This window comes from Salmo trutta, chromosome 20 (assembly GCF_901001165.1).
Source record: "Salmo trutta chromosome 20, fSalTru1.1, whole genome shotgun sequence".
NCBI lineage: Eukaryota > Metazoa > Chordata > Actinopteri > Salmoniformes > Salmonidae > Salmo > Salmo trutta.
In genome coordinates this window covers 13,549,135-13,568,477 of record NC_042976.1, presented here as the reverse complement: position 1 = coordinate 13,568,477, position 19,343 = coordinate 13,549,135, and the positions used below count along the sequence as shown (strand labels likewise).

General features: G+C 46.0%; 1 protein-coding gene across 1 annotated transcript in view; it reads left to right on the top strand.

The window, feature by feature from the left end:
* The window catches only part of LOC115155578 (inactive phospholipase C-like protein 1), a 111,763-nt gene extending 92,772 nt beyond the window's left edge, over positions 1 to 18,991 (top strand). The window contains exons 6-10 of the mRNA XM_029702305.1: positions 3,656 to 4,018; positions 9,176 to 9,379; positions 17,832 to 17,907; positions 18,497 to 18,606; positions 18,777 to 18,991. Of these exons, the coding sequence (XP_029558165.1) occupies positions 3,656 to 4,018; positions 9,176 to 9,379; positions 17,832 to 17,907; positions 18,497 to 18,606; positions 18,777 to 18,971 (948 nt within the window). The 3' untranslated portion in view covers positions 18,972 to 18,991. The remainder of the gene's footprint in view (positions 1 to 3,655; positions 4,019 to 9,175; positions 9,380 to 17,831; positions 17,908 to 18,496; positions 18,607 to 18,776) is intronic.
* Positions 18,992 to 19,343: the final 352 nt, after the last annotated feature.

Genomic DNA, 19,343 nt, shown 5'->3' with positions numbered 1-19,343 from the left:
CTCTCATTCCATTCCCATAGCGACAGACAGAGCCATTCCATTCCCATAGCGACAGACACACAGAGCCATTCCATTCCCATAGCGACAGACAGAGCCATTCCATTCCCATAGCGACAGACAGACAGAGCCATTCCATTCCCATAGCGACAGACACACAGAGCTCTCATTCCATTCCCATAGCGACAGACGGACAGAGCTCTCATTCCATTCCCATAGCGACAGACAGAGCTCTCATTTCATTCCCATAGTGACAGACGGACAGAGCTCTCATTCCATTCCCATTACGACAGACAGACAGAGCTCTCATTACATTCCCATAGCGACAGACGGACAGAGCTCTCATTCCATTCCCATAGTGACAGACGGACAGAGCTCCCATTCCATTCCCATAGCGACAGACAGAGCTATCATTGCATTCCCATAGCGACAGACGGACAGAGCTCTCATTCCATTCCCATAGCGACAGACGGACAGAGCTCTCATTCCATTCCCATAGCGACAGACAGAGCTCTCATTCCATTCCCATAGTGACAGACGGACAGAGCTCTCATTCCATTCCCATAGCGACAGACGGACAGAGCTCTCATTCCATTCCCATAGTGACAGACGGACAGAGCTCTCATTCCATTCCCATAGCGACAGACAGACAGAGCTCTCATTCCATTCCCATAGTGACAGACGGACAGAGCTCTCATTCCATTCCCATAACGACAGACAGACAGAGCTCTCATTCCATTCCCATAGTGACAGACAGACAGAGCTCTCATTCCATTCCCATAACGACAGACAGAGCTATCATTGCATTCCCATAGCGACAGACGGACAGAGCTCTCATCCCATTCCCATAGCGACAGACGGACAGAGCTCTCATTCCATTCCCATAGCGACAGACAGAGCTCTCATTCTATTCCCATAGTGACAGACGGACAGAGCTCTCATTCCATTCCCATAACGACAGACAGACAGAGCTGTCATTCCATTCCCATAACGACAGACAGACAGAGCTCTCATTCCATTCCCATAGCGACAGACAGACAGAGCTCTCATTCCATTCCCATAGTGACAGACGGACAGAGCTCTCATTCCATTCCCATAACGACAGACGGACAGAGCTCTCATTCCATTCCCATAGCGACAGACGGACAGAGCTCTCATTCCATTCCCATTACGACAGACAGACAGAGCTCTCATTCCATTCCCATAGCGACAGACGGACAGAGCTCTCATTCCATTCCCATAGTGACAGACGGACAGAGCCATTCCATTCCCATAGTGACAGACGGACAGAGCTCTCATTCCATTCCCATAGTGACAGACGGACAGAGCTCTCATTCCATTCCCATAGTGACAGACGGACAGAGCTCTCATTCCATTCCCATAGTGACAGACGGACAGAGCTCTCATTCCATTCCCATAGTGACAGACGGACAGAGCTCTCATTCCATTCCCATAGCGACAGACGGACAGAGGTCTCATTCCATTCCCATAGTGACAGACAGACGGAGCCATTCCATTCCCATAGCGACAGACAGACAGAGCCATTGTGATTCCCCTGAGCCCTTGTGGGAGATTTAGTTATGAAGACAGATGGTCAGGGATTATACAACACTACCCATGTCGTCATGATGTCAAATGTGGGAATGGAGAGAGAACAGTTGGATAGTAGGTCTACGGTAGTATTGACCAGTGGTGTGGCACGCTAAGCTAGTTGTAGTGCAGATAATAACAATATGTTAAGAACAATGGTCTTATGTTATGAGAATAACAAAGACTAAAAACAAAACATGAACTACAAAGTATTGTAAAAACTTTAACAACTAAGAAAGAAACCAAAGCCAGTGGTTAAGCTCTGTTTAGCTCATTATCCCTGTGGCCAGTAACCTAAGGCTTGGTGGGGGACTAGAAGGTAATGTGGCATGACTCCACAGACACACACTCATGAGTCAGAGACACATGGGTCCTCTCTGGGAGCACACACACACACCGAGAGAGAGAGACAGAGACAGAGAGAGAGGGAGAGGGAGATGCTGTTTAGACTCCCCTCTTCATGCATGAAGCTTGTGTGTGTGACAGTGCTGGAGGGGCTCTCTCTACCTGAGTAGTCTGTGTTAAATGTTCTCTAGTTCTTCACATGTAGGATCTTAATTTAAGACAGTTTGCTACAGCAGGAAAATAATCCTACAGCAACAGGAAATGTGGATTATAATTACAAACTTCAGGAGCCATTTTAATTAAACATCAAATACACTACACTTTTTTAAATGTCCTGGAAATGTATCCTGCAACATGGTGATCAAATGAAGATCCTACATCTGTACATTGTTATTAGATTGATGGAGCTCCATGCTAAAACGTTAAAATCTACACTAGCACAGACTGAGCTGTATAAACTATTGGAACCAAAACTTAAAAAGAACTGATGTTAGCACAAGATAGGGGAAATGTTGGAGTATAATTTACGAAATTACAGTTCATGAAAATGTGCGCCAGTATAAATCAATGCATAGAATTTATTATACAAGAGACAAAATTCACAAATTCTACAGCGCATCAGCAGCGTCATGTCTTAAGTGTAAAACTAACAATGACTCAACAATCCATGCCTTCTGGGAATGGTATGAAGTCCAAAAGTTATGGGCGGAGCTAGAAAGTTGTCTGTCAGAAGTATTACAATGTAAACATACTTTTAACTTGTCTGTCTGCATATTTCAAGACATGGCATATGAGGGTGTAGTGAGATACACAATGGGCTGGACCATTCTCTTCTCATCTTGAAAAAACATATACTGAAAACTTGGAAATCAATCACTCCACCATCATTTAACACAATGAAAACATCTAATGATTTATTATTGAAATATTGACATAGCATGGGTGACCAAGATAAACAAATTGATACAATTTAAGGCCAAGTGGCAAACCATAATACAGGCACTAGGAATGGAGGTGTGAGCAAGCAGGTCTGGGTAGAGGACATGTAGTTGTTGTGTGCGTCTCTGTACATTGTTGTTCATATGTGTAGGTTTGTATTATTTAAAAAAAGTTCTGATTAAAAAAATATTATATATTAAAAAAAAAATCACAAACCCATGTTTAAACGCAGCCAGTGGGTTGTGATGGATAGTCAGTCTACCTCCTTCTCTCTACCCTCTCTGGCCTACTACCAAACACATTCATCACACTGAGAGCCCAGAAACCAATGGCAGACCAGTATGTGTGTGTGGGTTTCTGTCTGTGTGTGGGTGTGTTTTATTGGATGTTTATGTGTCAGAATGAACTGCTCTCTGTGTCTCCTCTCACAATGAGTATGTATAGCCACACTAACCCAGCCATAAGTCCTGCTACTGCCAGTGGGTGTTTTAGTTCATATATTCCTCACCATGTACAGGGTTTTATTCCAATGTATTTCATTTGTCTGATTAATAGTGTTTGTACTGATGCCACCCACAGTTAATAATGTGTGAGCGTGAGTGCATACCTGAATATGTGCCTATGTGTGATATTGAATGTACAAATATACTGGATGTTGATGTCATGGATAATATGATGTGGCCCGGGGGAATGAAGAGACATCACCATCCAACAGTATTGGGTAACAATCCTGGAAATTTATCTGTTGCTGCACATGTGATTGGTTGCTGTCTGTCCTTCCCAGGTGAACATGCCGGAGTTGGCGCTCCTCCGCTTCGTGGTATTGGACGATGACTACATCGGAGATGACTTCATTGGCCAGTACAGCGTGGCCTTCGAGTGCCTTCAGCCGGGCTACCGCAACGTGCCCCTGCTGGGTCTGGAGGGAGACCCCTTGCCCCATGCCAGCCTATTCGTCCATGTGGCTGTGACCAACCGGCGAGGGGGGGGCAAGGCCCAGAGGAGGGGTCTGTCTGTGCGGAGAGGGGTGCGGCGGGGGCGAGAGTACGTGACCCTGCGGAACACGGGTATTAAAGCTCTGGATGATACGTTCCGCCCTGCTAGCACCCCTCTCAAGGAGGCCACGGACTTGCGGGAGGATGCACAGGTGAGGGGTCAAAGGTTAATTCCCTCTCTTCTATGTAGTATAAACTGGCTCACTTCCCCTCATGGATTTCCAGTCATCTGTTTGGTGTAATCGTGGGGCTAGAGGGAGTTTCCACCATAATTTATTGTATTTCACCTTTATTTAACCAGGTAGGCCAGTTGAGAACACGTTCTCATTTACAACTGCGACCTGGCCAAGATAAAGCAAAGCAGTGCGTCACAAACAACAACAGAGAGTTACACATGGAATAAACAAACGTACAGTCAATAACACAATAGAAAAAAACAATATACAGTGTGTGACAATAAGGGAGGTAAGGCAATAAATAGGCCATAGTGGCAAAATAATTACAATATAGCAATTAAACACTGGAGTGATAGATGTGCAGAAGATGAATGTGCAAGAAGAGATACTAGGGTGCAAAGGAGCAAAATAAATAAAATAAAAAACAGTATGGGGATGAGGTAGTTGGATGGGCTATTTACAGATGGGCTATGTACAGGTGCAGGGATCTGTGAGCTGCTCTGACAGCTGGTGCTTAAAGTTAGTGAGGGAGATATGAGTCTCCAGCTTCAGTGATTTTTGCAGTTCGTTCCAGTCATCAATCTATCACTTGTCTGTTCCTTTTTAACAATGGACATCTAATTAGCATAATACTAAAAATTCCCAACACAATCTGTCAGTTTAAGATATTAAACGTATTACTTTATTGAATGGGCTGCGTCTCAATCCACTGCATCCGCCGATGTCGCCCTTCTGCATCTGTGGTGAACGGTGGCAGAGCGAGAGTGGTGTTTGTCAGACCATAAGACATCCCAAATATCGTTCTTCTGTAGCATCTGAACGGTTTGACCTACAAACTATTATGACCCCTCTAACTCATACGAACACGACGGTGTTCTCCATTCTGCTCTACGACCCCCACAAGCCTCACGGGACTCATCTGAAGTCGCTACAGACGATCTGCCAACTTCTGTTTGTAACGTCCGAACAGTTTGGGCTACACACTGATATGACCCCTCTGTGGAAAGGTGAGTCTCTCACAAACATGTACGTTAGTTGTTTTGCTCCAGGATGCCCACAAGCCTCACAAGACTAGTCTGAAGGTAGTCAGGTAGCAGTTTCAAAAATGAATGGAAGTATATATGGAGACTGTTTAGTGCCTAAAATAAGGGGTTAAAAACATCAACAACAAACAAAACTGGTTTCCTGGTCTTTCATATATCTCTCAGATATAGGACAGACACTACAGAACAAACTTCCTTCAGATATAGGACAGACACTACAGAACAAACTTCCTTCAGATATAGGACAGACACTACAGAACAAACTTCCTTCAGATATAGGACAGATACTACAGAACAAACTTCCTTCAGATATAGGACAGACACTACAGAACAAACTTCCTTCAGATATAGGACAGACACTACAGAACAATCTTCCTTCAGATATAGGACAGACACTACAGCACAAACTTCCTTCAGATATAGGACAGACATTACAGAACAAACTTCCTTCAGATTTTTGGGGACTATCCGTTTATCCATGCATGAAGCTGTTATTCAATGCGTTTCTATGGGCCAAATGAATTGTTTAATCAAATACATTTTGTATATTTTTTTTTATGCCTGAAGGGGTCCTAAAATATCAAATATGTAAATGATCCATGGTATGACCATCTTAAAACACTTCCATATGTTAGGTTAGTAGACCCCCCCCGCTTAGACGCTAGAGGGCTAATATAGATAACCAAATGCATTTAACTTAATATTGAAATGAACAAATACATTTGAATACATGTTCCTGCCCGAACAGATGGTGCTGTTGTGTTGTAGTTAGTCAGTGGTGAAATAGGGCTTGTAAAGCATGAGTCTTGGAGGAGTGTGATTTGGGCTAGAGTAGATTGTATGACTGTGCTGGAATCAGACGCTACCTGTGAGTAGAGACAGAGGACGATTATACACTAGTCTATAAATACCAGAGAAGATAAGTCATAGATCTGGTCAGAGCACGGACCCGCTTATCTCTATTATACACAATCACTCTCTCTGTCTCACACACACACACACACACACACACACACACACACACACACACACACACACACACACACTAAGGCTGCACGATTATGGGCAAAAAATGCAATTTAAATTTTTGCTCAAAATATTGAGATTATAATCAAATGTTATTTGTCACATGTGTTTAGCAGATGTTATTGCTGGTGTAGCGAAATGCTTGTGTTTCTAGCTCCAACAGTGCAGTAATATCTGACAAGTATTATCTATCAATACACACAATCTAAAGTAAAGGAATGGAATTAAGAATATATAAATATTTGGACGAGCAATGTCAGAGTGGCATAGAATAAGATACAGTAGATGAGTAATCCAAATATGAACATATTATTAAAATGACTAGTGTTCCATTTATTAAAGTGACTTGCGATATAGATCAAAACACTTGGGTGAACTGTTGGAATCATAGAAATAACATGATTTATGTTAAGAAGCAAAGTGGAAAGCAGCATTGTTCTTGTTTGGAACAATGTGTTGACAGCATTTGACCTAACAGAACCTCATGGATCTAACAGCGAGGAGGAGGAGCTGCGCAGGTTGAGTGACAGGGGGCGGGGCTTTGTGTGTGGGAAGCAGCCACAAGAGGAGAGAAAGATAAATGCTGAGTGGCATTTCAAAATATTGCATGCTTCTGCGATATGGATATTACACATGTCAATATTGTGATTTCCATGTGAATTCCATTAATTGTGCAGCACTAACGCACCCACCCACACAGTCGAACACACATGTCCACATACTACAATCTCTCCTTTTTCTCTCTCTCTCTCTCTCTCTCTCTATCTCTCGGTCTATGTCTCTCTCTCTCTGCCTCTGTCTCTGTCTCTCTCTATCGCTCACTGTCTCTGTCTCTGTGTCTCTCTCTCTCTCCGTCTGTCTCTCTCTCTCTCTGTCATGTGTCCAGCTGTATTCTCATCTGCCACAGTCTGTTATTAATCATAATGTGTGCCCCCGCCCACACACACACACACACACACACACGCACTCACAACCAACCCACTCTGATCTCAGGTGTGCTGTGGTAATCGCTAATGGGAGTGCTGGTCCAGTTGTTTTGGCAGTGTGTCTGATCTCCCAGTTGTTTTGGCAGTGTGTCTGATCTCCCAGTTGTTTTGGCAGTGTGTCTAAACTCTCAGTGTTTGGCAGTGTGTCTGATCTCTGTGTTTTGGCAGTGTGTCTGATCTCCCAGTGTTTTGGCAGTGTGTCTGATCTCTCAGTGTTTTGGCAGTGTGTCTGATCTCCCAGTTGTTTTGGCAGTGTGTCTGATCTCCCAGTTGTTTTGGCAGTGTGTCTGATCTCCCAGTGTTTTGGCAGTGTGTCTGATCTCTGTGTTTTGGCAATGTGTCTGATCTCCCAGTGTTTTGGCAGTGTGTCTGATCTCCCAGTGTTTTGGCAGTGTGTCTGATCTCTCAGTTGTTTTGGCAGTGTGTCTGATCTCCCAGTTGTTTTGGCAGTGTGTCTAAACTCTCAGTGTTTTGGCAGTGTGTCTGAACTCCCAGTGTTTTGGCAGTGTGTCTGAACTCCCAGTGTTTTGGCAGTGTGTCTGATCTCTCAGTGTTTTGGCAGTGTGTCTGATCTCTCAGTGTTTTGGCAGTGTGTCTGATCTCTCAGTGTTTTGGCAGTGTGTCTGATCTCTCAGTGTTTTGGCAGTGTGTCTGATCTCTCAGTGTTTTGGCAGTGTGTCTGATCTCCCAGTTGTTTTGGCAGTGTGTCTGATCTCTCAGTTGTTTTGGCAGTGTGTCTGATCTCTCAGTTGTTTTGGCAGTGTGTCTAAACTCTCAGTGTTTTGGCAGTGTGTCTGATCTCCCAGTGTTTTGGCAGTGTGTCTGATCTCTCAGTTGTTTTGGCAGTGTGTCTGATCTCTCAGTGTTTTGGCAGTGTGTCTGATCTCTCAGTGTTTTGGCAGTGTGTCTGATCTCTCAGTTGTTTTGGCAGTGTGTCTGATCTCCCAGTGTTTTGGCAGTGTGTCTGATCTCTCAGTGTTTTGGCAGTGTGTCTGATCTCAGTGTTTTGGCAGTGTGTCTGATCTCCCAGTGTTTTGGCAGTGTGTCTGATCTCCCAGTGTTTTGGCAGTGTGTCTGATCTCCCAGTTGTTTTGGCAGTGTGTCTGATCTCCCAGTTGTTTTGGCAGTGTGTCTGATCTCTCAGTTGTTTTGGCAGTGTGTCTAAACTCTCAGTGTTTTGGCAGTGTGTCTGATCTCTCAGTTGTTTTGGCAGTGTGTCTGATCTCTCAGTTGTTTTGGCAGTGTGTCTGATCTCCCAGTGTTTTGGCAGTGTGTCTGAACTCTCAGTTGTTTTGGCAGTGTGTCTGATCTCTCAGTTGTTTTGACAGTGTGTCTAAACTCTCAGTGTTTTGGCAGTGTGTCTGATCTCTCAGTGTTTGGCAGTGTGTCTGATCTCCCAGTTGGTTTGGCAGTGTGTCTGATCTCTCAGTTGTTTTGGCAGTGTGTCTGATCTCTCAGTTGTTTTGGCAGTGTGTCTGATCTCCCAGTGTTTTGGCAGTGTGTCTGATCTCCCAGTGTTTTGGCAGTGTGTCTGAACTCTCCGTGTTTTGGCAGTGTGTCTAAACTCTCAGTGTTTTGGCAGTGTGTCTGATCTCCCAGTGTTTTGGCAGTGTGTCTGAACTCTCAGTGTTTTGGCAGTGTGTCTGATCTCTCAGTAGAGACCTCTGAGAGAGCCCAGTAATCTTCCTCCCTCCCTTCCAAACACATTAGCTAGTACAGTAAATGTTCAGCATGGATGCTTTCATGTCTACTCTCCTCAGTGACCCTAGCCTAGGTATTAAGGGGCTCACCCAAGTGCCTCGTTACCTGGTTTAGAATGACCTGAACCTGACCAGAGATTGGCCTGACATTCTCACAGACAATAGGAGGTGTTCTATGTGTTATAATCTGTGCTTGACCTGATTTATAGTGTATGTGTGGTGTGAGTTTACACCTTATCTGATGCTGTGATTTCATATCCTCTCTTAGTCTGGACTTTTTCAGGTCACATGGATAGAAAAAAACACCTGAGCGTATATACCTATAATACCCTGCATCTGATCTCTCTCTCTCTCTCTCCCTCTCTCCCTCCCTCCCAGAGGGCCAGTATGACTTTCAAGGAGCATTGTGGGCTCCCCCCAGTGGCCAAGCTGAAGCAGTGCATCCAAAGCCTGGCCACGCGGCTTCAGACCCCAGAGGGCCCTCCGGGGGCCAGCATGACCCTGAAGGACGGCTACCCCCACTTGGAGGCCCTGGGCAGCATCACTGACACCACGCGCAAACTACTGAGCCACTATGATATGGTAGGGAATGCATGGGGAGAGAGTGAGAGAGAGATACGGTGGGGAATGCATGGGGAGAGAGTGAGAGAGAGATACGGTGGGGAATGCATGGGGAGAGAGTGAGAGAGAGATACGGATGGGAAAGCATGGGGAGAGAGTGAGAGAGAGATACGGTGGGGAATGCATGGGGAGAGAGTGAGAGAGAGAGATACGGTGGGGAATGCATGGGGAGAGAGTGAGAGAGAGAGATACGGTGGGGAATGCATGGGGAGAGAGTGAGAGAGAGATACGGTGGGGAATGCATGGGGAGAGAGTGAGAGAGAGAGATACGGTGGGGAATGCATGGGGAGAGAGTGAGAGAGAGAGATACGGTGGGGAATGCATGGGGAGAGAGTGAGAGAGAGAGATACGGTGGGGAATGCATGGGGAGAGAGTGAGAGAGAGAGATACGGTGGGGAATGCATGGGGAGAGAGTGAGAGAGAGATACGGTGGGGAATGCATGGGGAGAGAGTGAGAGAGAGATACGGTGGGGAATGCATGGGGAGAGAGTGAGAGAGAGAGATACGGTGGGGAATGCATGGGGAGAGAGTGAGAGAGAGAGATACGGTGGGGAATGCATGGGGAGAGAGTGAGAGAGAGAGATACGGTGGGGAATGCATGGGGAGAGAGTGAGAGAGAGATACGGTGGGGAATGCATGGGGAGAGAGTGAGAGAGAGATACGGTGGGGAATGCATGGGGAGAGAGTGAGAGAGAGATACGGTGGGGAATGCATATTGATATAGATGTGTTATAACACTATGAGAGAGAGAGAGAGAGAGACTTGTAGGCATATGTTTGTTCGCCCAGGTCTTCTGTACACATGCACACACACAATGAGAGAGAAGGAGAGAGGACTGGGAGAGAGGACTGAGAGAGAAGGAGAGAGGACTGCGAGAGGCCTGAGAGACAGGGAGAGAGGCCTGAGAGACAGGGAGAGAGGCCTGAGAGACAGGGAGAGAGGCCTGAGAGACAGGGAGAGAGGCCTGAGAGACAGGGAGAGAGGCCTGAGAGACAGGGAGAGAGGCCTGAGAGACAGAGAGAGAGGCCTGAGAGACAGGGAGAGAGGCCTGAGAGACAGGGAGAGAGGCCTGAGAGAAGGGAGAGAGGCCTGAGAGACAGAGAGAGGCCTGAGTGACAGGGAGAGACAGAGGGAGAGGCAGTGGGAGAGACAGAGGGAGAGGCAGAGGGAGAGGCAGAGGGAGAGGCAGAGGGAGAGGCAGAGGGAAAGAGGACAGAGGGAGGGAAAGAGGACAGAGGGAGGGAAAGAGGAGACAGTGGGAGAGGCAGTGGGAGAGACAGTGGGAGAGACAGTGGGAGAGACAGTGGGAGAGAGGCAGGACTGAGATACAGAGAGAAAGAAGACAGAGGGAGCGAGGACAGAGAGACAGAGGGAAGTGCACATTCATTATTTCATGACTTCATTGTGTGAATTGTTTGCGTTTGATTGTTAGTGTCTATCAATTCTCTGTTACATGTATTACCTGCAGGACATTTACTGTTCATTCCTATCATTTCTCATCTACAATGTTTGTTACTTTGGTAACAATAATTTCTGTTAATGCATTCAATATTATTATTCCAGTCTTACCGTTCTAATTGTCCGTGTGGACACATTGTTGGCAAAACCTATTACACGTTTTGGTGAATTTAGTCATCGTCTTTTGTTTGGAGCGCTCCTGTCAATGTTGTGTAAGGCTGCGTACGCATAGACGTAGTAGGCCTATAAGCTACCTGGTCTGCACGCATAGAAGTAGTAGACCTATAGGCTACCAGGTCTGCACGCATAGAAGTAGTAGGCCTATAGGCTACCTGGTCTGCACGCATAGAAGTAGTAGGCCTATAAGCTACCTGGTCTGCACGCATAGAAGTAGTAGGCCTATAAGCTACCTGGTCTGCACGCATAGAAGTAGTAGGCCTATAAGCTACCTGGTCTGCACGCATAGAAGTAGTAGGCCTATAGGCTACCAGGTCTGCACGCATAGAAGTAGTAGGCCTATAGGCTACCTGGTCTGCACGCATAGAAGTAGTAGGCCTATAGGCTACCAGGTCTGCACGCATAGAAGTAGTAGGCCTATAGGCTACCTGGTCTGCACGCATAAATGTAGTAGGCCTATAGGCTACCAGGTCTGCACGCAAAGAGGTAGTAGGCCTATAGGCTACCAGGTCTGCACGCATAGAAGTAGTAGGCCTATAAGCTACCTGGTCTGCATGCATAGAAGTAGACCTATAGGCTACCTGGTCTGCACGCATAGAAGTAGACCTATAGGCTACCTGGTCTGCACGCATAGAAGTAGAAGACCTATAGGCTACCTGGTCTGCACGCATAGAAGTAGAAGACCTATAGGCTACCTGGTCTGCACGCATAGAAGTAGAAGACCTATAGGTTACCTGGTCTGCATGCATAGAAGTAGAAGACCTATAGGCTACCTGGTCTGCACGCATAGAAGTAGTAGGCCTATAGGCTACCTGGTCTGCACGCATAGAAGTAGAAGACCTATAGGTTACCTGGTCTGCATGCATAGAAGTAGTAGGCCTATAGGCTACCAGGTCTGCACGCATATAAGTAGTAGGCCTATAGGCTACCTGGTCTGCACGCATAGAAGTAGTAGGCCTATAGGCTACCAGGTCTGCATGCATAGAAGTAGTAGGCCTATAGGCTACCTGGTCTGCACGCATAGAAGTAGACCTATAGGCTACCTGGTCTGCACGCATAGAAGTAGTAGGCCAATAGGCTACCAGGTCTGCACGCATAGAAGTAGTAGACCTATAGGCTACCAGGTCTGCACGCATAGAAGTAGTAGGCCTATAGGCTACCTGGTCTGCACGCATAGAAGTAGTAGGCCTATAGGCTACCAGGTCTGCACGCATAGATGTAGTAGGCCTATAGGCTACCTGGTCTGCACGCATAGAAGTAGACCTATAGGCTACCTGGTCTGCACGCATAGAAGTAGTAGGCCAATAGGCTACCAGGTCTGCACGCATAGAAGTAGTAGGCCTATAGGCTACCTGGTCTGCACGCATAGAAGTAGACCTATAGGCTACCTGGTCTGCACGCATAGTAGTAGGCCTATAGGCTACCTGGTCTGCACGCATAGTAGTAGTAGACCTATAGGCTACCTGGTCTGTACACATAGAAGTAGTAGGCCTATAAGCTACCTGGTCTGCACGCATAGAAGTAGACCTATAGGCTACCTGGTCTGCACGCATAGAAGTAGTAGGCCTATAGGCTACCTGGTCTGTACACATAGAAGTAGTAGGCCTATAAGCTACCTGGTCTGCACGCATAGAAGTAGACCTATAGGCTACCTGGTCTGCACGCATAGAAGTAGTAGACCTATAGGCTACCTGGTCTGCACGCATAGAAGTAGGCCTATAGGGTACCTGGTCTGCACGCATAGAAGTAGTAGGCCTATAAGCTACCTGGTCTGCACGCATAGAAGTAGTAGGCCTATAGGCTACCTGGTCTGCACGCTTAGAAGTAGTAGGCCTATAGGCTACCTGGTCTGCACGCATAGAAGTAGACCTATAGGCTACCTGGTCTGCACGCATAGAAGTAGTAGGCCTATAGGCTACCAGGTCTGCACGCATAGAAGTAGTAGGCCTATAGGCTACCAGGTCTGCACGCATAGAAGTAGTAGGCCTATAAGCTACCTGGTCTGCACGCATAGAAGTAGGCCTATAGGCTACCTGGTCTGCACGCAAATGTAGGTATAGAACTGTGCCCATTTGGGGATCTGATAGTATTTCTGATTGGCTTAACGCACCACACTAATGAGCTGTGGAGCTTCTCTTCACCTTAAACAGCAAGCAAACGATGTCTGTTTTTACATCTATTGAGAATGACAAAAGTTCCTCAATGTATTTGAAAAATCTTTCCAGCTCTCTCCCTTTGTAAAACCACTCAGCGTGAAGGGGGAAATGTTATGGTCTGATTCAGTGGAAAAGTCATAAAATAGGCCTACCTGATTACTTCTTATCAGCGCTTGACTTGGACTGAAATAGGTTCCGGTACTCATTTTGGGTGCTTGTACTGTTTATATTTAGGTGCAGGAGCTACACAATACTTTTGAGCTAAAATTATTTTTATTTATTTATTTTTATCCCTAACGGGCTCGGGAGAGGCGAAGGTCGTATGATTTTAGTGGCAAAGCAGAATAAATAAATGTAAATGAGGTGAACTCCCAGCAGAGCCCCAAGTCCGATGGGTATACCCTCTGTCCTGTTGATGTTAATGTGGTGATGTTCTCCGTATCCATAGCCAGAATGATTTTGCAGTGCATGATGACCGAGCAGGTTTCCTCGGTCATCAGAGAGGTTTTTATTTCATTTGATTTAAACCTTTATTTAACTAGGCAAGTCAGTTAAGAACAAATTCTTATTTACAGTGACGGCCTACCAAAAGGCAAAAGACCTCCTGCGGGGACGGGGGCTGGGATTAAAAATAAATAACATATAAATATAGGACAAAACACACATCACAACAAGAGAGACACCACAACACTACATAAAGAGAGACCTAAGACAACAACATAGCAAGGAAGAAACACATGACAACACAGCATGGTAGCAACACAACAAGACAACATGGCAGCAGGACAACATGGCAGCAGCACAACATGGCAGCAGCACAACATGGTAGCAACACAACATGACAACATGGCAGCAGCACAACATGGCAGCAGCACAACATGGTAGCAACACAACATGACAACATGGCAGCAGGACAACATGGCAGCAGCACAACATGGCAGCAGCACAACATGGTAGCAACACAACATGACAACATGGCAGCAGCACAACATGGCAGCAGCACAAAACATGGTACAAATATTATTGGGCACAGACAACAGGACAAAGGGCAAGAAGGTAGAGACAATAATACATGATGCGATGCAGTTAAACTGTCCAGTTTGAGTGTTTGTAGCAGCTCGTTCCAGTCACTAGCTGCAGTGAACTGAAAAGAGGAGCGACCCAGGGATGTGTGTGCTTAGAGAACCTTTAACAGAATGTGACTGGCAGAACGGGTGTTGTATGTGGAGGATGAGGGCTGCAGTAGATATCTCAGATAGGGAGGAAGAACCAGTGGGTCTTGCGATGGGTATACAGAGATGATCAGTTTACAGAGGAGAATAGAGTGCAGTGATGTGTCCTTGGGGATGGATCATTGGTGGATCATTGGTGGGAAATCTGATGGCCGGATGATAAAGAACATCTAGCCGCTCGAGAGCACCCTTACCTGCCGATCTATAAATTATTTATCTGTAATCTAGCACGGGTAGGATGGTCACCTGAATCAGGGTTAGTTTGGCAGCTGAGGTGAAAGAGGAGCGATTACGATAGAGGAAACCAAGTCTAAATGTAATCTTAGCGTGCAGCTTTGATATGTGCTGAGAGAAGGACAGTGTACCGTCTAGCCATACTCCCAAGTACTTGTTTGAGGTGATTACCTCAAGTTACAAACCCTCAGAGGAAGTAATCACACCTGTGGGGAGAGGAAAATTAATCTTACCAAACCACATGACCTTTGTTTTGGAGGTGTTCAGAACAAGGTTAAAGGCAGAGAAAGCTTGTTGGACACTATGAAAGCTTTGTTGTAGAGCGTTTAACACAAAATCCGGGCAGGGCCAGCTTAGTATAAGACTGTACCATCTGCATATAAATGGATGAGGGAGTTTCCTACAGCCTGAGCCATGTTGTTGATGTAAATTGAGAAGAACGTGGGCCTAGGATTGAGCCTTGGGGTACTCCGTTGGTGACAGGCAGTGGCTGAGACAGCAGATGTTCTGACTTTAATCACTGCGCCTTTTGAGAGAGGTAATTAGCAAACCAGGCCTAAGACCCTTCAGAGACACCAATACTCCTTAACTGACCCACAAGAATGGAATGGTCTACCGTATCAAAAGCTTTGGCCAAGTCAATAAAAATAGCAGCACAACATTGCTTAGAATCAAGTGCAGTGGTGACATTATTTAGGTCATTTTAAGGTTGCACTGACACATCCATAACCTGAGCAGAAACCAGATTGCATACCAGAGAGAATACTATAGACATCAAGAAAGCCAGTCAGTTGATTATTGACACGTTTTTCCAACTTTTGATAAACAGGGCAAAATAGAAATTGGCCTATAACAGTTAGGATCAGCTTGATCTCCCCCTTTAAATAAAGAACGCACCGTGGCTGCCTTTCAAGCAATGGGAACCTCCCCAGAGAGGAGAGACAGGTTAAAAAGGTCAGAGATAAGGTTGACGATGACGGGGGCTGCAACCTTAAACATCTGACCCAGATGTTTTTTGGGGGTCAAGTTTAAGGAGCTCCTTTAGCACCTCGGACTCAGTGACTTCCTGCAGGGAGAAACTTTGTAGCGGGGCAGGGGAAAAAGAGGGAGGAGCATCGGTGCGAGTTGCATTAGAAGGGGTGGGAGATGAGGAAATGTTGGACAGGCAATGAGGCATGGCTGAGTCAAATAGGAATCCTGACTTTATCAGGTATCAAGGTAAGACCCAGATGCAGACCCTGTCGAAGTAACAATGTTTATTACAGAAACGGGCAAAGGTACAGGACGGCATGCAGGCTCAGGGTCAGGGGCAGGCAGAGTGGTCAGGTGCGCGGGTACAGGGTCAGGGACAGGCAGAGTGGTCAGGCAGGTGGGTACAGGGTCAGGACAGGCAAGGGTCAAAAACCAGGAGCATGAGAAAAGAGAGACTGGGGAAAAGCAGGAGCTGACCCAAAAACGCTGGTTGGCTTGACAAACAAGACGAACTGGCAACAGACAAACAGAGAACACAGGTAGAAATACACAGGGGATAATGGGGAAGATGGGCAACACCTGGCGGGGGGTGGAGACAATCACAAAGACAGGTGAAACAGATCAGGGTGTGACAGACTTAATGAAGTGGTGATTAAAGAGCTCAGCCATGTCAGTAACAACCACATCATCAACATTAAGGGACATGGGCAGCTGTGAGGAGGAGGGTTTATTCTCCAGGTCTTTAACCCTTTTCCAGAACTTCGTGGGGTTAGACCCACAGAGAGAGAACTGCTCCTTAAAGTAACTAACTTTGGCCTTCCGGATAGCATGAGTTCACTTATTTCTCATTTGCCAGAATGAGAGCCAGTCAGCCTGACTATTTGAGTGCCAAGCCTTTTGCCAAATGGAATTCTTGATGTGGAGTAACTCGGCCAGATCACTGTCGAACCAGGGTCTAAACCTGTTTTTAATTCTCATTTTCTTTATGGGGAAATGAGAAATAACAATACCACTGAAAATATAAAAAAAGAAGGTCCAAGCGTCTTCGACAGAGGGGATCAAGCTGATTATATACCAATTTACAGAGACCAGGTCATAAAGGAAGGATTGCTCATTAAAGTTATTTAGCAAGCGTCTATGACAAATCAGGACAGGTATATTCACTGAGCTTCCATTAGCATGCAACAGGAGTAGGTCTCACACTCGCTTGGGAGAAGACTTTTTCTTTTTTTCGGGAGGCAGATTCCTTGTAGAAAATCCCAGCTAGCTAGCTAACAGAGCTAGCAAGACTCTGTCCACTGTTTTTTCCACGTGCTAAAGGAGGTCTTTAGCTAGCTGTATCTCTTCAGTTTTGGCGAATGTGTGAATTGACCAAGATTGTTTGGGTCGGGGACGTTATGTACGGCTGGTCACGGGAATGGAACCCACGATACTGGCATTACAACCATCATGCTCTACCGTGTGTGTGTGTGTGTGTGTGTGTGTGTGTGTGTGTGTGTGTGTGTGTGTGTGTGTGTGTGTGTGTGAGAGAAATTCGTCATTGTTTGTCTATCTAAGGTCTAGGCCAGTATGAGACTCAGACTGTAGCCTCCCCAATGTCTACATCACATCCCTCACCCTTCACACATGGCCTTAGCATTACTCTCTTCTTCCTTTCCATCTCTCCATTCCTCTTTCCCTCCATCCTTCATCTCATAATCATCCCCCCCCCCCCCAGGTGTTGAGCAGCAGTGTTGGGTCACAGATGGGAAGTGAAGGACATTAGTCTGTAAATACCACAGTGTGTTGCTCTTTGGTGCCTGAAAGCTTGTTCATTGGCTTACATTATATCATTTGTGTGTCTGTATGACTGACTCACTTTTAGCCAATATCTCTCCATTGGTTAAGTGTATGTGTTTGTGTCTGTGTCAGTCTGTCGGTTGTTCTGTTAGTTGGTTGATCTGTGTATCTATCTCAGTCTCTGTATATGTCTGTCTGTATGTCTGTCTGTCCAGAGGCTCATCTTGTCTGTCTGCCTGCTTACCTGCCTGCCTGCCTGCCTGTCTGTCTGTCTGTCTGTCTGTCTGTCTGTCTGTCTGTCTGTCTGTCTGTCTGTCTGTCTGTCCGTCCAGAGGCTCGTCTTGTCTGTCTGCCTGTCTGTCTGTCTGTCCAGATGCTCATCCAGTGTCTGTCTGTCCCTTCCAGATGATCTCAGCCCAGAAGCAGCTGATTGAGAAGGCAGATGCTGTGGAGGAGAGGATTGCACAGGTTCAGAGAGAGGGTGAGAGGAAGGGAGGAGGGGAGGAAGGGAGGAGGGGATGGACGGACAGATGGAGGAATATAAAATGAATATCTCACCAGCCACAGTAATAACAAACCCTGGATCCGATCTTCAGGAATCTAGCAGTGTGATGAAAATAACTAACTTGTATCTAATAACTTAAGTGTTCGACTGAAGTGTGATTGAAGAGCTCCATCTTTTATATTGTATTGTGTACCCCTGTCAGAAGAGATATGCTGGCTCAAGTGCATTGCCCTATATGGGAGAAATGGAGAGAGGAAAGTCAATAGCTGGTTTTGATTTACCATACTAATAAACGTATATCTACTCCAGATGTCAGTCTAGATCATGAGCCTTAAAAGGAGAGAAAGTACTCACATAAGAGCTTGAGACAAAAGGATAGCAATGGAAAAAGTGAATGTATTTTTATCCCCTGCTCAAGTGTGACATTTAATTGAGCTAAATTATATAATAACATTTTTCAAATTTAATGATATGGATTGTCTTTCTGTTACTTATCGCTAGCCTCAGCTCTCACTGACTCCTAATTTTCTCTCGGTCTCATTCACCTGTCCCTGTCTCGTCTCAGGAATGGAGTTTCATGAGGAGCTGCCTAGGCTGGGAGAGAAGGAAGGGCTGAAGGGACGCAAGCAGAGCAAAGCCCTGGAGAGTTTCACCTGGAACATCACTGTACTCAAGGTACTCATGGAGCCACAATACAATACACTTTGTCACCAAGGGGAAAATGTCTTGGACACATTTATGCTGCTGTATATTGTATAAACATCCACCCTCTCTCTTGCTCTCTTTTACTTTCTCTCCCCTTTCTCTCCCCCTCTCTCTCTCTCTCATCATCGCTCCCTCTACAGGGTCAGTGTGATCTCCTGCATGGTGCCAAGGCAGACTCTCTAGATGCTCTGAGACAGTTGGCCCTGGCCTGTGAAGCCTGTGGCTTCACCTCTACCACCTCCTGCGGTCCCTCTGACCTCCTCTACACCCCTCACGGCAGGAGGGGAAGCACTCAGGAGAGGAGGGGCAGCACCCATGGCAATGGACGAATCTGACACACCCAACATACCAGAAAGAGGGAGGGGGAGAGAGGGATGGAACGGAAGAGATGGTGACACCCCCCAAAATCCCAAACTACCAGAGAAAGGGAGGGAGGGGTGGGGACAGAGAGAGAGTGGAATGGTCTAGAATAGAGGCCAGAGCCTATCCCTTTATCCAGAATAACGTAGCAAGACTACTGAAGAATCGTTGCAGTAATTTGACAGCCTTACTCTGTGTTCATCAGTCCTGAGGCTTTTTAACAAAACATGAATGTTCTTACGTTACGTAAAAAACACGTGTGCTTATTTAACAATGTGAACTTGAACTTAATATAACTTTCTCAATTTCTTTCTGATGGAAAAACATGAACTAAATGAAAACATTTT